The sequence below is a fragment of the Carassius auratus genome, chromosome 25, assembly GCF_003368295.1.
Source record: "Carassius auratus strain Wakin chromosome 25, ASM336829v1, whole genome shotgun sequence".
Classification (NCBI taxonomy): Eukaryota; Metazoa; Chordata; class Actinopteri; order Cypriniformes; family Cyprinidae; genus Carassius; species Carassius auratus.
This window is the reverse complement of record NC_039267.1, coordinates 22,524,552-22,537,886: the sequence shown is the minus strand read 5'-3', so window position 1 is coordinate 22,537,886 and position 13,335 is coordinate 22,524,552. Positions and strand designations below refer to the sequence as shown.

Sequence of the window (13,335 nt, the reverse complement as noted above, 5' to 3'; positions counted from 1 at the left end):
ACTTAGCTATCAGCGCGTAAGCACATCAAGTAAACAACATGCGATGTTGGCATCAAACTGCACTTTCCACATGTACAGCTTAAAAAAAAAAAAGAAAAAAGAAGGACTTAAAGAGGAACTTAGTCATTTTCCAAAACCGCTAAACAAATATATACAGTTTCAGTACATACCACATAGAGACGTCGTTGTTGCTGCTGCTCTCGTTCAGTTTCAGCCTCTGGATCTGATTCTGGATCATAAATATATGCTGAATCTGACTGTTAGTCATGGTTTGTTTTGGTTGGTTTTGTCCTCACGGTGTCACAGCTTCCAGACGCTCTCAACGCAAAAGCCTACTGGCGCTCGTGATTCTTTAGCTCCGCCCACACGTCACGCCTCCAGCCACTCGTGTTTTTCCGGGAAAAATCGGTACAGACTATATTTCTCTTATGAATATAATAAAAATAAAGACTTTTTGGAGTTATGAAGGGTGCAGTACTACTCTATAGGTACTCAAGATTAACAGGATATTGAGTGAAAACGAGCATTTCACCCCCCCTTTAAACTAAACTGCAGATCTCAGGTTATAAGAAAATATAAATGTTTAGCAAGAGCAATAAAGTACACTTATGGCGGGCACTGTCCAATTATAATACTGTTGGTGTCATGTGAAGATATCTCCAAAACATGATGAAACATACCACTGTATTTGAAGGATACAACTTAAAGAAAACTGTAAGATTTATATGTTTCCTTTATAAAATACTTTGTCGGTGACGCATCAATTCACACAATTGTACGTACTTACGGTGCAATATATATAGGTCTATCTATTTCCACTAAATATAGCTAAAAGATGTTCACCTTTACGGAGCCCCACACATGACATGCAGGAAAAAATTGTAGACTCATTCGTTCCCTCACTGTACTAAAACGTGCACACGATTACTATTGCATTCCCTCGATTGATTTACTATTTCGTTCACTCGATTTATAAATTGTGCACACGATTTATTAATTGGTTCCCTCGAGGGAATGCAATATTAAATTGAGGGAACTGTCATGATCTATGGTGTCGAACGCAGCACTAAGATCAAGACTAGAAATGAAATGCAGTCTTGATCTGACGCAAGGAGCAGGTCATTTGTAATTTTAACAAGTGCAGTTTCTGTGCTATGGTGGGGCCTAAAACCTGACTGAAATTCTTCATACAGATCATTTTTGTGCAGGAAGGTGCTCAATTGAGCACAACTTTTTTGAAAAATTTTTGACATAAATGGAAGATTTGAAATAGGCCTATAATTTGCCAGTACACTAGGATCTAGTTTTGGTTTCTTAATAAGAGGCTTGATAACCGCCAGCTTGAATGGTTTTGGGATGTGACCTAAAGATAACGACGAGTTTATGAAATTGAGAAGCGGTTCTTCGGCTACAGGTAACAGCTCTTTCAGTAATTTAGTGGGTACAGGATCTAATAAACATGTTGTTGGTTTAGATACAGTGATAAGTTTATTTAGCTCTTCCTGTCCTATGGTTGTAAAGCACTGCAGTTTATCTTTGGGTGCGATGGATGAAACTGAAGTATTAGATGCTGTAGAATCTACATTCGCTATTGTATTTCTAATGTTATCTATTTTATCAGTGAAGAAATTGTCATTATTATTTAACGTTGGTGGAATATTTGAATCAGGTGGCGTCTGGTAATTTGTTAATTTAGCCACTGTGCTAAATAAAAACCTTGGATTGTTTTGGTTATTTTCAATGAGTTTGTGTATATGCTCTGCCCTAGCAGTTTTTAGAGCCTGTCTATAGTTGGACATACTGTTTTTCCATGCAATTCTAAAAACTTCTGAGTTAGTTTTTCTCCATTTGCGTTCAAGACTACGAGTTACTTTCTTGAGAGAGTGGGTATTACTGTTATACCATGGTACAGTACGTTTTTCTCTAACCTTTTTCAATTTGATGGGGGCAACAGCTTCTAATGTATTAGAGAAAATATTGCTCATGTTGCCAGTCATTTCGTCTAGTTCATGTGTATTTTTGGGTACAAATAGCAGTTGAGATAAATCAGGCAGGTTATTTGAGAAACTGTCTTGCGTGGCTGGAACAATAGTTCTGCTCAGTCGGTAACACTGAGACATATAGTTAATAAGATAAGGCCCCTGCTCTATTGCTTAATGGCAGAGCAATAAACCACTCAACTGCAATAACATTTGGCATTATCTGTAGGTGTAGCACTAGTGGAATGTGTGTTTTTTCCTGTCTTTAGAGCCTGAGCGTGTTCAGAGTCTGCACTGCCGTCCTCAGAACTCTACAGCCATTTCCTGTTCCTGGAGTCCCCCCGAAGCTGACTTTGACTCGTACATCATTGAGTGCTTGAGAAAGGGCTCTCAGAGAATGATGTACTCCCAGCGCACAGTCAAAGAGAACACCGTCTATCTGATCAAAGATCTGGAGCCTCATAAGCAGTACATTGTCTCTGTAAAAGTCATCTCTGACAGCATGACCAGTGAGGCAGTCATGGAAAATGTGGTCACAATGATAGACCGTGAGTTAGGGCTTTGTGTTTGATACAAACTATTTAGTAAACGTTACTGTCAAAAAGTTTTCTGATGATTTATGTTTCCTCAGGTCCACCTCTGCCCTCAATTCGCATCAATGAGAATACAGTTAAGGTTACCAAGTCAACCATATTCTTCCAGTTCAACTGTAGCTGGTTCAGTGACATCAACGGTGCTGTGAAATACTTCAGCATCATCGTAACTGAATCTGATGGTTGGAAGACATTATTTCCTCTTTCTTTTTTACACATTGATCCTATTTTTTCTTTACAAGACAAAATTAATGCAATGATCCCTTTCTTTGGTTGGATTCAGACAGTGAAAACCAGCAGCCATACCAGAAACATCCTCTTCCCTCATACCTGGACTACAGATCCAACAGCTCGGTCAAAGCTTATCAGACCAAATACTTCTCCAGCCTCTGCGACGAGAGACAGAACACAGTGCAGGAGTTTGAGATTCACCTGGGGTCGGGCATGGAGTGTCTGGGAGGACGATGTGATCCGAAACCATCAGCTGATGTGTCTCAACAACAGCCCATCTTCTGTGATGGGCCACTGAAACCCAAGACAGCATACAGGTGATGAATCTGATGCTACAGTCAGACAACAGCCTGTGCTGTTGGTTGCTAATGGGGTGTTCCAACATGACCAGTGTGTCCAAAACTTAACCAATCTCTCAGGAAATGGATCATGTTAGTTTAAAGGGTTTAACCTATCCTTAACCTCACATTTAGCCCTTGGACACATTTCTAGGATGCTCAAATCCACATCCATGCCATTGTTAAAAAACGTGGAGGTCAAATGGTGTGCTGTCAGTAATATTTAAGTCTGCAGTCAGGTGATTGTTGGTGATCTCTTCAACTGTTTGTCTTGTGTTTCTTAGACTCAGTATTCGAGCCTTTACCAAACTCAGTGGGGATCTCTCTGCACTCTATACTGATACATACCTGTCCAAGCCCTTCGTGACAGATGCAGGTATCACATGTGGCTTGACTATATTAAAGGCCATTTGGTAAGATGTGTCTGGTTAATTGTTCATATTTGTGTGTGTTCAGAGCCATTGAATGGAGTCATTGCAGGGGTCAGCGCTGGACTCTTCCTCATCGCCACCATGGTGGGTTTAATTGTTCTGCTGATCTGCAGACAGAAAGTCCACAAAATGTGAGTCCTGTTTTACACTTTACTAAAGCCATCAAAAGTCAATATTTAGAACATCAAACCTAAAACTCAAATACATGTCCTGTCCTAAACATCATAGACCCCTTACCCAACGGCAAAAGTTGAGGTGTTGCTGATGATGAATTTCTACATAAGTATTGATAGTCAAGTCAAGTCACCTTTATTTATATAGGGCTTTAAACAAAATGCATTGTGTCAAAGCAACTGAACAACATTAATTAGGAAAACAGAGTGTCAATAACGCAGTGATGATAAACAAATAGTGATGATAACAATTTGTGGTAGGGCTTGAATAAGATAATTTATAATATCAGTGTCCAGAGTATCTATAGAAATCTTGCATATTGCAACAATTTGTGCAAAGTTTGTGGTGGTGACAGTCATTGACGGTGGTGTAGTAATGACAGGTTAGACAGGAAAAATTGATAGCGACTGATTAATGTTGAAAGATATGTTGATACAGGTTTGATACAGGTTTATTTTGTTTCCTGTGGAGCTAATGTTGATTAACTGATGTGAGCTAAATACTCCAACTGAAAAAAACAATTTAATGTTTTATATGGTCCAGAGTAGTAGAGAATTCAGCCTCTCTCAAGGGGGTTGGTTCCACAAACCCAAGCTGTGCGTGGAGGTGAGCACCACTATCTCAAGTCGGTACCTCTCAACCTCCAGCTCAGTCTCAGGCTCCTTCCCCGCCAGTGAGGTGACATTCCACTTCCCTAAGGCCAGTTTCTGTTTCCAGAGATCAGGTCGTCAGGGCCCCTGCCTTCGACCGCTGCCCGATCCACATTGCAACACCCCCTCATGATTCCTCCCTGCAGGTGGTGGGTCCACTGGAGGTCGGCCTCACATTGCTTTTTCGGGCTAAGCCTGGCTAAGGCATACCGGGCGACGTCACGGTCCTTGTTTTAAAATTTTTCATGAAGGGCTATTGAACCACTATTAGTCTGACATGTCACCTAGGACCTGTTTGCCTTGGGAGACCCTACTGGGGGCATATAGCGCTGGACAACATAGCTCATAGGATCATTTGGGTACACAAACTCCTCCATGACGATAAGGTTGCGGTTCAAGGAGGAGATGTAACCATATAAATTCACGTGGGCAGCGATAGTGATACCTGGAGGGACGAGATTGGGAGGAATGGCCCCCCTGATCTGAACCCGAGTGGTGTTCTGCTATTGGACTTCTGTGCAAGTCACAGTTTGTCCATAACAAACACCATGTTCAAGCATAAAGGTGTCCATCAGTGCACATGGCATCAGGACACCCTAGGCAGGAGGTCAATGATCAACTTTGTGGTCATTTCCTCTGACCTCCAGCAGTATGTCTTGGACACTCGGGTAAAGAGAGGGGCAGAGCTGTCAACCGATCACTACCTGGTGGTGAGTTGGATCTGATGGCACGGGAGGAAGCTGGACAGATCTGGTTGACCCAAACGTATTGTGTGGGTCTGTTGGGAACCTTTGACTGAGCCCCCTGTCAGAGAGATTTTCAATTCCCTCCTCCGGCAGAGCTTTGACAGGATTCCGACGGAGGCTGGAGACATTGAGTCCGAGTGGATAGGTGCAGCTTCTGCAGTAATGTGGTCGATGTACCTGTCTGTCGTGGTGAAGAAGGAGCTGAGCTGCAAGGCGAAGCTCTTGATTTACCAGTCAATCTACATTCCTGCTCTCACCTATGGTCATGAGCTGTGGGACAAGATCCTGGATACAGGTGGCCGAAATGAGCTTTGCCGCAGGGTGGGTGGGTGCTCCCTTAGAGATAGGGTGAGGAGCTCTGCCACTCAGGAAGAGCTCAGAGTAGAGCCGCTGCTCCTCCACATCGAGAGGTGCCAGCTGAGGTGGCTCAGGCATCTGTTCCGGATGCCTCCTGGACGCCTTCCTGGGAAGGTGTTCCGGGCACATCCCACCGGGAGGAGACCCCGGGGAAGACCTAGGACACGCTGGAGGGACTATGTCTCTCGGCCTGCCTGGGAACGCCTCGGAAGAGCTGGAGGAAGAGTCTAGGGAGAGGGAAGTCTGGGCATCTCTGCTTAGACTGCTGCCCACGTGACCCAGCCCCTGATAAGCAGAAGAAGATGGATGGATGGATGGATATGGTTTTATTTTGATGGTCCATTTAATCAATCAACTATAAGCAATTTTTCAACTACATGCCAACTTACTCTCATTAGAGTATTAATATGCTCAAGAATGGTAGAATCTAGTATGGTAGAATAAGCTGACGTGCTTGAAAAGACACTTCTAGTCAGTTTATCTGTTGGTTAACCATCAAAATTAAGTGTTAGCATATATTTACAGTAGCAGACATACTAATTCTCTAATGACCCCTAGTTGATATGAAGTTATTAGTATGAGAATATATGAGTTACTTATCAGCAGCTGTCTAAAGGGTACCATCAAAATAATCAAACTAATATTACAATAAAAATAGTTAAAAGCAAATGTGTCATATAACAGATTCAACCAGGCACGTGCACAGGTAGGGCTCAACCTGTGCAGAGTACATGCCCTTTTTGCCCTTACACTCCGAAGTGCCCTTTTTTTGGTGGTGTTTTTTTTTATTTTATTTTTTTTATTTTTTTTAATCAATGCTATTGGTCACCCTTTACGCCTGTCTGTCTGTTTTACCAAATTAAAGTTCTTAAAACGAGCTTTTGTAAATCTTATTCGATCCTCAAGCTGTCAGTAAGCTGATAACTCCGCCCCCTCTATATTCATCGAATCAACTGAAGTTCCACAGCAGCCGCAAAGTAGACACCAGCTGAGCTGAACAGTTTTGCGAAGGGTAAATAAATATCTTGTTGTTTGAATAAGTACTACTAAACACTGTCTATAAAGGCTCATATTTTATTTATTTGATGTCTGACTGACTCACTGACTGAGACATGTGGGATGTCGCCTGAGAGAGAGGGCTAGCATTTGCCATCTAGTCATAGCCAATATATAGCCAACACTTAAATAGCCTGTGCATACAGTTGCATTTCATCTTTTATAAAATGCTAATTTGGCCAAATGCATTTTACCACAGGAAAAACTGAGCGCTCCGTCTATATAGCTAAAAAAACTAGTTTGTAACCTGTAGATGAAAATGTAATGTGATGCCGGCAGCGGCAGGCGCCGTCGCCGTTTTATTGACGGACAGAAAAAAAATCACATTTGCACACATTCGCTGGTCAAAAACTATATATTGATAAGTAATACAACAACATAATTTGTTTTTACCATCGGGAAATCATAATAGGTGCGCCCCCCGCTGTTTCGTACTGGAACTTACACAAAGCGACGAGCGATCCTCGTCACCTAACATATATTTCTAAGAAATTTCTTCTTTGATTCATGATTGCTGATAGACTTAATTTATTAACATTTAGGCTAATCATGTTATGATATACTCTCTGTATACTCTCTGTATAAAATGTTGTAAAACACGGTTTTACTACAGTAATGTAGTAGTAACTAAAAAAAAAAATTACAGAAGATCACTGAAATCTTTATATTTTTTCATGCAGAATGTAATTCATGATTCATTCCAAGGCTTCATTAATTTGATCCAAAATACAGCAAAATCAGTAATATTGTGTAATATTTTTACAATTTTAAATAACTGTTTTCTATTTGAATATATTTTAAAATGTAATTTATTTTTGTGATCAAAGCTGAATTTTCAGCATCATTACTCCAGTTCAGTACTCTTCAGTGTCACGTGATCCTTCAGAAATGCTTTTCACTGCAACTGTACTTTTCACACTATTTTTATTTATTTTTTCATTGCTGGCTTATTTTAGGGAAAGTGTAGTGAATAAGAGACCTTCAAGAGACCAACATCCCTGGTCCACCACAGTATCAAATTTTTGCCAGATACATGGGTCACAGAAGGTTGCTGTTGTATTAGATTTAAAGAAGCCCTTAAAACCCTGTTTATCTATATCATCTAATTATCTAATATTATTATTATGGTTGTTATTAATCGTGAATAAATCTAAAGCTTTTGAGACTATTATTTTGTGTTATTGAATTTGTCATGAAGATGTGACCATTTCTTCCTTTTATGCAGGCTTACTAAATAATCTTGATATAAAAGGGGGGGGGGGTGCCCTTTTTCAGTTTCAGCACATGCCCCTCAAAAGGTCTGTGCACGGCCCTGGATTCAACTGATCTGATATCTGATCTTATGGCTGTTTGAGAGAAAACAAAGTTATTATTATTATTATTATTATTACTACTACTTATGAGTGGTATTTAACCACTTAAGTAGCATCTGAAAAATTGCAAGATATGAAACTTATAATACATTAACACTACGATAAGTATAATTCATTGTAAAAGTTGAAAGTTGTAAAATGCAACGTGTTCAGTGTTATAAATCATCACACTCTAAAAAGCTATAACCACAAATAAGTAAATATTATAATACATTAAAACTGTTCTTATGAATATTCATGAGATGATACAACATATTATAAAGTTTTTTTATAATGCATTATGCATTCATTATAGTGCCTTAAGAATATGTAGAATGTAGTATAAATATGGGCTTCATAGAAAGTGTTACCAAAATTACTCCTCATCCAGGTTTTTAGAAGAAATATAGAGCTGAGTATCATCAGCATAACAGTGAAAGCTAACACCATGTTTCCTGATGATATCTCTCAAGGGTAACATATAAAGCGTGAAGAGTAGCGGCCCTAGAACTGAGCCTTGAGGTACTCCATACTGCACTTGTGATCGATATGATACATCTTCATTCACTGCTACGAACTGATGGCGGTCATATAAGTACGATTTAAACCATGCTGATGCACTTCCACTGATGCCAACAAAGTGTTCAAGTCTATGCAAAAGAATGTTGTGGTCAATTGTGTCAAACGCAGCACTAAGATCCAATAAAACTAATAGAAAGATACACCCACGATCAGATGATAAGAGCAGATCATTTGTAACTCTAAGGAGAGCAGTCTCAGTACTATGATACGGTCTAAATCCTGACTGGAAATCCTCACATATACCATTTTTCTCGAAGAAGGAATATAATTGTGAGGATACCACCTTTTCTACTATCTTGGACAGAAAAAGGAGATTCGACATTGGTAATTAATTAGTTCTTTAGGGTCAAGTTGTGGTTTTTTGATGAGAGGCTTAATAAGTGAGTGAGTGAGAGAAGTGATATTCAGCCTAGTATGGTGAACCCACACACACACACACACTGTGAGCACACACCCGGTGGTGGGCAGCCATTTATGCTGCGGCGCCCGGGGAGCAGTTGGGGGTTCGATGCCTTGCTCAAGGGCACCTAAGTCGTGGTATTGAAGGTGGAGAGAGAACTGTTCATGCACTCCCCCCACCCTCAATTCCTGCCGGCCCGAGACTAGAACTCACAACCCTTCGATTGGGAGTCCAACCCTCTAACCATTCCCCCTAATAACAACCAGTTTGAAGGTTTTGGGGACATATCCTAATGACAACGAGGAATTAATAATAGTCGGAAGAGGATCTATGACTTCTGGAAGCACCTCTTTTAGGAGCTTAGATGGTATAGGGTCTTATATACATGTATGTTACATGTATGCCACAGAAGAGTGGCGCCACCCCAAGCGGGATGAAGACCATCTCTTTTAAACAGGTCAGGTCTGCCCCAAAAGCTCGTCTTTGTCTATGAAACCTATGTTATTCTGTGGGCACCACTTAGACATCCAGCCATTGAGTGATGACAATCTGCTATGCATCTCATCACCGCGGTAAGCAAGGAGGGGACCAGAGCATACTACATATTACTCTCTCCACAGTCGCACCACTGATGGTCAGAGGAACGTGCTGAGTGTGTGCTCTCCTGAAGTCTACAACAATCTCCTTCGTCTTCTCCACGTTCAGAGAGAGATTGTTGTCACTGCACCATCCGGCCGGGTGGCTTGCCTCGCTCCTGTAGTTTGTCTCATCTCTGTTGCTAATGAGACCCACCAGAGTCATGTCATCCACAAACTTAATAAAGAGGTTGGAGCTGTGTGACGGTGTGCAGTCGTGGGTCAGCAGAGTGACCCCGGAGTGATTTGTTAACTGAGGAACATAGCAATATCTAATTAGCTACTGAGGATGACAAGTCTCTAGCAGTTAAAGATGGCAGGTCTTTGTCTTTTCCAGGAGTGCACAAGAGCCTGTGGTCAGAATGAGTTTGAGAAGAGAAAGACAACTTTCGGGAAGTCACGTCATTGTTAGAGGGTAAGAGTGACTGCATTTATATCAGCATTATGCTATAATGGCAGTTAAACAGCAGCATAAATTCTTATTACAATGTTATTTTCTCCCCTTTTTAGGAACCGCCGCGTCTCAAGGTGCTGTACTACATCCCATAGCAGGATATTTTTTTATATTTTCAGTATACTGTTTTCTTTGAATGAACTCTTGATTTCTTTCTGTTAACTATTGTAAGATAGTGTTGTCTTTTCCAACTACAGTCCCATCAGCATCACACATTTTGAGTCACATTTAGCTAAACTTCGAGCAGACTCCAACTACCTCCTTTCTGAGGAATACGAGGTAAAATACAGTATCCTTCATATTCCATAATATGATATTTGAAATGTTTTGGAATGAACACATTAATTCTTTGTCCTGCTTTCAGGACCTGAAGGATGTTGGACGCAACCAACCTCAAGACGCGGCGTTATTGCCTGAAAACAGGGGCAAAAATCGCTACAACAATATACTGCCTTGTATGTCTAGTCTTACTAGTCTAGTCTTTGTTTAAATGTGTAATACTATTGTAATACAATTTTTCTACATTTATTTTGACATGTTCCTTGAACAGATGATTCTACACGGGTGAAGCTGTCCTATGTTGATGATGACTCCTGCTCAGATTATATTAATGCCAGCTATATTCCTGTAAGATCTTTGGCCATGGAAATACATTAATAATAAAAGTTGATATTGAATTACAGACCAAAAAAATAAATAATAATAAATAAAATATGCATGCATTTTGTGAGGCTATATTGTGACAGGCATGGATGTGCATTTAAGTAGTACATATTTCAGTTAAAAGCATTTGCCATATGATTTCATAAAAAATGTGGTAAATAGTGTTAGATACAGATCTTACTCAGTATGAATAGCAACAAATATAGTGTAAAAATTAAAAATGGTACTAAACGTAAAATATCTGAGCAGTAGTGGGAAAAAATATACTGTAAGTACTTGTTTCTTTCCTAAGGATAACAAGTGTCACTTAACTAAACATATCACATGGTTTCTTTTCTAGGGCAATAACTTCAGACGGGAGTATATAGCGACTCAGGGTCCTTTACCTGGCACTAAAGATGATTTCTGGAAGATGGTCTGGGAGCAGAATGTGCACAACATAGTTATGGTGACACAATGTGTTGAGAAAGGAAGGGTATGTGCATATGATCACACATGATTCTTCTGCTCATGAGGCTCTTTTGGCATCAACTCAGTGAATTTGACACTCTTATTTAGGTGAAGTGTGACCATTACTGGCCATTTGATCAGGAGCCGCTGTATTATGGGGATCTGGTCGTTCAGATGCAGTCCGAGTCTGTGCTTCCCGAATGGACCATCCGAGAATTCAAGATCTGTAATGTAGGTATAATGTCTCGGTTTCTCACCGATGTATTCTGATAGGAACACACTAATGAGCTGTGTGGCATGTCTGTACAGGAGGAACAGCCTAACTATTCCCGAGTCGTACGTCAGTTTCATTACACTGTGTGGCCGGATCATGGAGTTCCAGAGATCACGCAGTCACTCATTCAGTTCGTGCGGACTGTGAGAGACTATATCAACCGGACGCCCTTCTCTGGAGCCACTGTAGTGCACTGCAGGTGGACAGACCACTCATTATTACAAGATCACCTTGATCATAGTCTTGTGTTGTCTGTGAATCCCTCCAAGACTGAAGTCCAGCACAATTTAGGCACTGTCCCAAAAGGAAATGTCTCTCCAAATGCTTGCAAAATTTCTGTCTTTCTAAGAGTAATTGACAAAAATAACTCAAAGTAAGCAAAGTGGAACATTCTGCTTGAGATTTGGTACACTTGCTGCAAAGCAATTTTAGCAAATCTAGTACACAGATCTTCCTCTGAAGGAGGAGTGTTCATCTCTGTTTTATCTCTGACAGTGCTGGAGTGGGGCGCACAGGAACCTTTATCGCTCTTGACAGGGTCCTTCAGCAGCTGGACACTAGAGACACAGTGGACATCTACAGTGTTGTGTTTGATCTGAGACTTCATCGCACACACATGGTGCAGACGGAGGTGAGAGCTCATCTGTAAAACACACCACTGCTTTAAAAACAGAGAGAATACCACACAAAATCACATTTATTTGTCCTGTGTGTTGCACCAGTGCCAGTACTCATACCTCTATCAGTGCGTGCGAGACGTGCTCCGTGCAAGAAAACTGCGCAGTGAACAGGAAAACCTCTTGTATCCCATCTATGAAAATGTGCATCCGGATTACCACAGAGGTAAGTGTGCAGCTAATGTCTGTCTCATTTATATCTTACATCTAGTTGATATTTGGTATTTCTTCATATAGATGTGGTCTACTCCAAACGCTGATGTGCAGGTGGATAAAAAAAAAGAGACCAAACATTTTAATGTCAAACACATGTAAAAATTTATTTGAAAATGAATTTAAGGTCATATGCTATGGGTATGCCTAGATGTACCAGAATTATATCATGTACATATATTCAATATTAATTCAGAGTTTATGTTAATTCTTGTATAATGTAATGTGCATCACTAATTAAATGTTGCAGCTTATTTTATATGAATTAAAATATAACTAAACAAAATGATTGTCTGCTTTCCTTTACCATATAGCTGAATGCATCATACTGTGAAGCCACCTTTATTTCTATAGAGCTTTACGCCATAAAGACTGTGTCAAAGTAGATTGACTAGTTCTGTACACGCGAGGGGAGGGGGGACAAAAGCAAGGAGGCGGGGGCGAGCACAGCACAGAGAAGGCAAACAAGCAAAGTGGCAGAATCATAATTAAATATAAACAATAGATCGATATATACGATATGTCCAAATCCAAATATCGTGGTTAAAAATATCTCGATATATTTTAAATATCAAGATTTCGCCCACCCCTAGTAAAAAGCATTTCACATGTACGGGCTAAGCAGGGCAGAAATGACGTATCCAGAGCAGATGGTGGATCAGCACCTAGAAAGGTCCTCTACTGCCCTGAAAGACAGCGGAGACCAGGACAACTAGAGCCCAGATACAGATCCCCTGTAAAGACCTTGTCTCAGAGGAGCACCAGGACAAGACCACAGGAAACAGATGATTCTTCTGCACAATCTGACTTTGCTGCAGTCTGGAATTGAACTACTGGTTTCGTCTGGTCAGAGGAGAACTGACCCAAACTGAGCCTGGTTTCTCCCAAGGGTTTTTTGAAACACGGCTCTTGTTGGTTCAGAGATTGTAAATAAATTAGAATTATATAATACACTTAAGTTTGTGCTTTAAAATTAAAATATTTCTTTTGACAAAATTAAAAAAAGTAATTTTCTAATTTACACAATTCACTTACGTTAAATGAATGAAATAAAGTTGTGTTGCTTCTGCAGTACCGCAT

At 40.4% G+C, this 13,335-nt stretch overlaps 1 protein-coding gene across 1 annotated transcript in view; it reads left to right on the top strand.

Annotated features, from left to right (window-relative positions):
* The window catches only part of LOC113043659 (receptor-type tyrosine-protein phosphatase beta-like), a 38,630-nt gene extending 26,094 nt beyond the window's left edge, over positions 1 to 12,536 (top strand). Inside the window, exons 16-31 of the mRNA XM_026203168.1 lie at positions 2,249 to 2,527; positions 2,611 to 2,754; positions 2,856 to 3,120; positions 3,426 to 3,517; positions 3,598 to 3,703; positions 9,862 to 9,939; positions 10,035 to 10,052; positions 10,176 to 10,257; positions 10,343 to 10,433; positions 10,529 to 10,605; positions 10,982 to 11,116; positions 11,200 to 11,322; positions 11,401 to 11,564; positions 11,861 to 11,996; positions 12,088 to 12,208; positions 12,280 to 12,536. Of these exons, the coding sequence (XP_026058953.1) occupies positions 2,249 to 2,527; positions 2,611 to 2,754; positions 2,856 to 3,120; positions 3,426 to 3,517; positions 3,598 to 3,703; positions 9,862 to 9,939; positions 10,035 to 10,052; positions 10,176 to 10,257; positions 10,343 to 10,433; positions 10,529 to 10,605; positions 10,982 to 11,116; positions 11,200 to 11,322; positions 11,401 to 11,564; positions 11,861 to 11,996; positions 12,088 to 12,208; positions 12,280 to 12,302 (1,934 nt within the window). The 3' untranslated portion in view covers positions 12,303 to 12,536. The remainder of the gene's footprint in view (positions 1 to 2,248; positions 2,528 to 2,610; positions 2,755 to 2,855; positions 3,121 to 3,425; positions 3,518 to 3,597; positions 3,704 to 9,861; positions 9,940 to 10,034; positions 10,053 to 10,175; positions 10,258 to 10,342; positions 10,434 to 10,528; positions 10,606 to 10,981; positions 11,117 to 11,199; positions 11,323 to 11,400; positions 11,565 to 11,860; positions 11,997 to 12,087; positions 12,209 to 12,279) is intronic.
* The last annotated feature ends 799 nt before the right edge of the window (positions 12,537 to 13,335 follow it).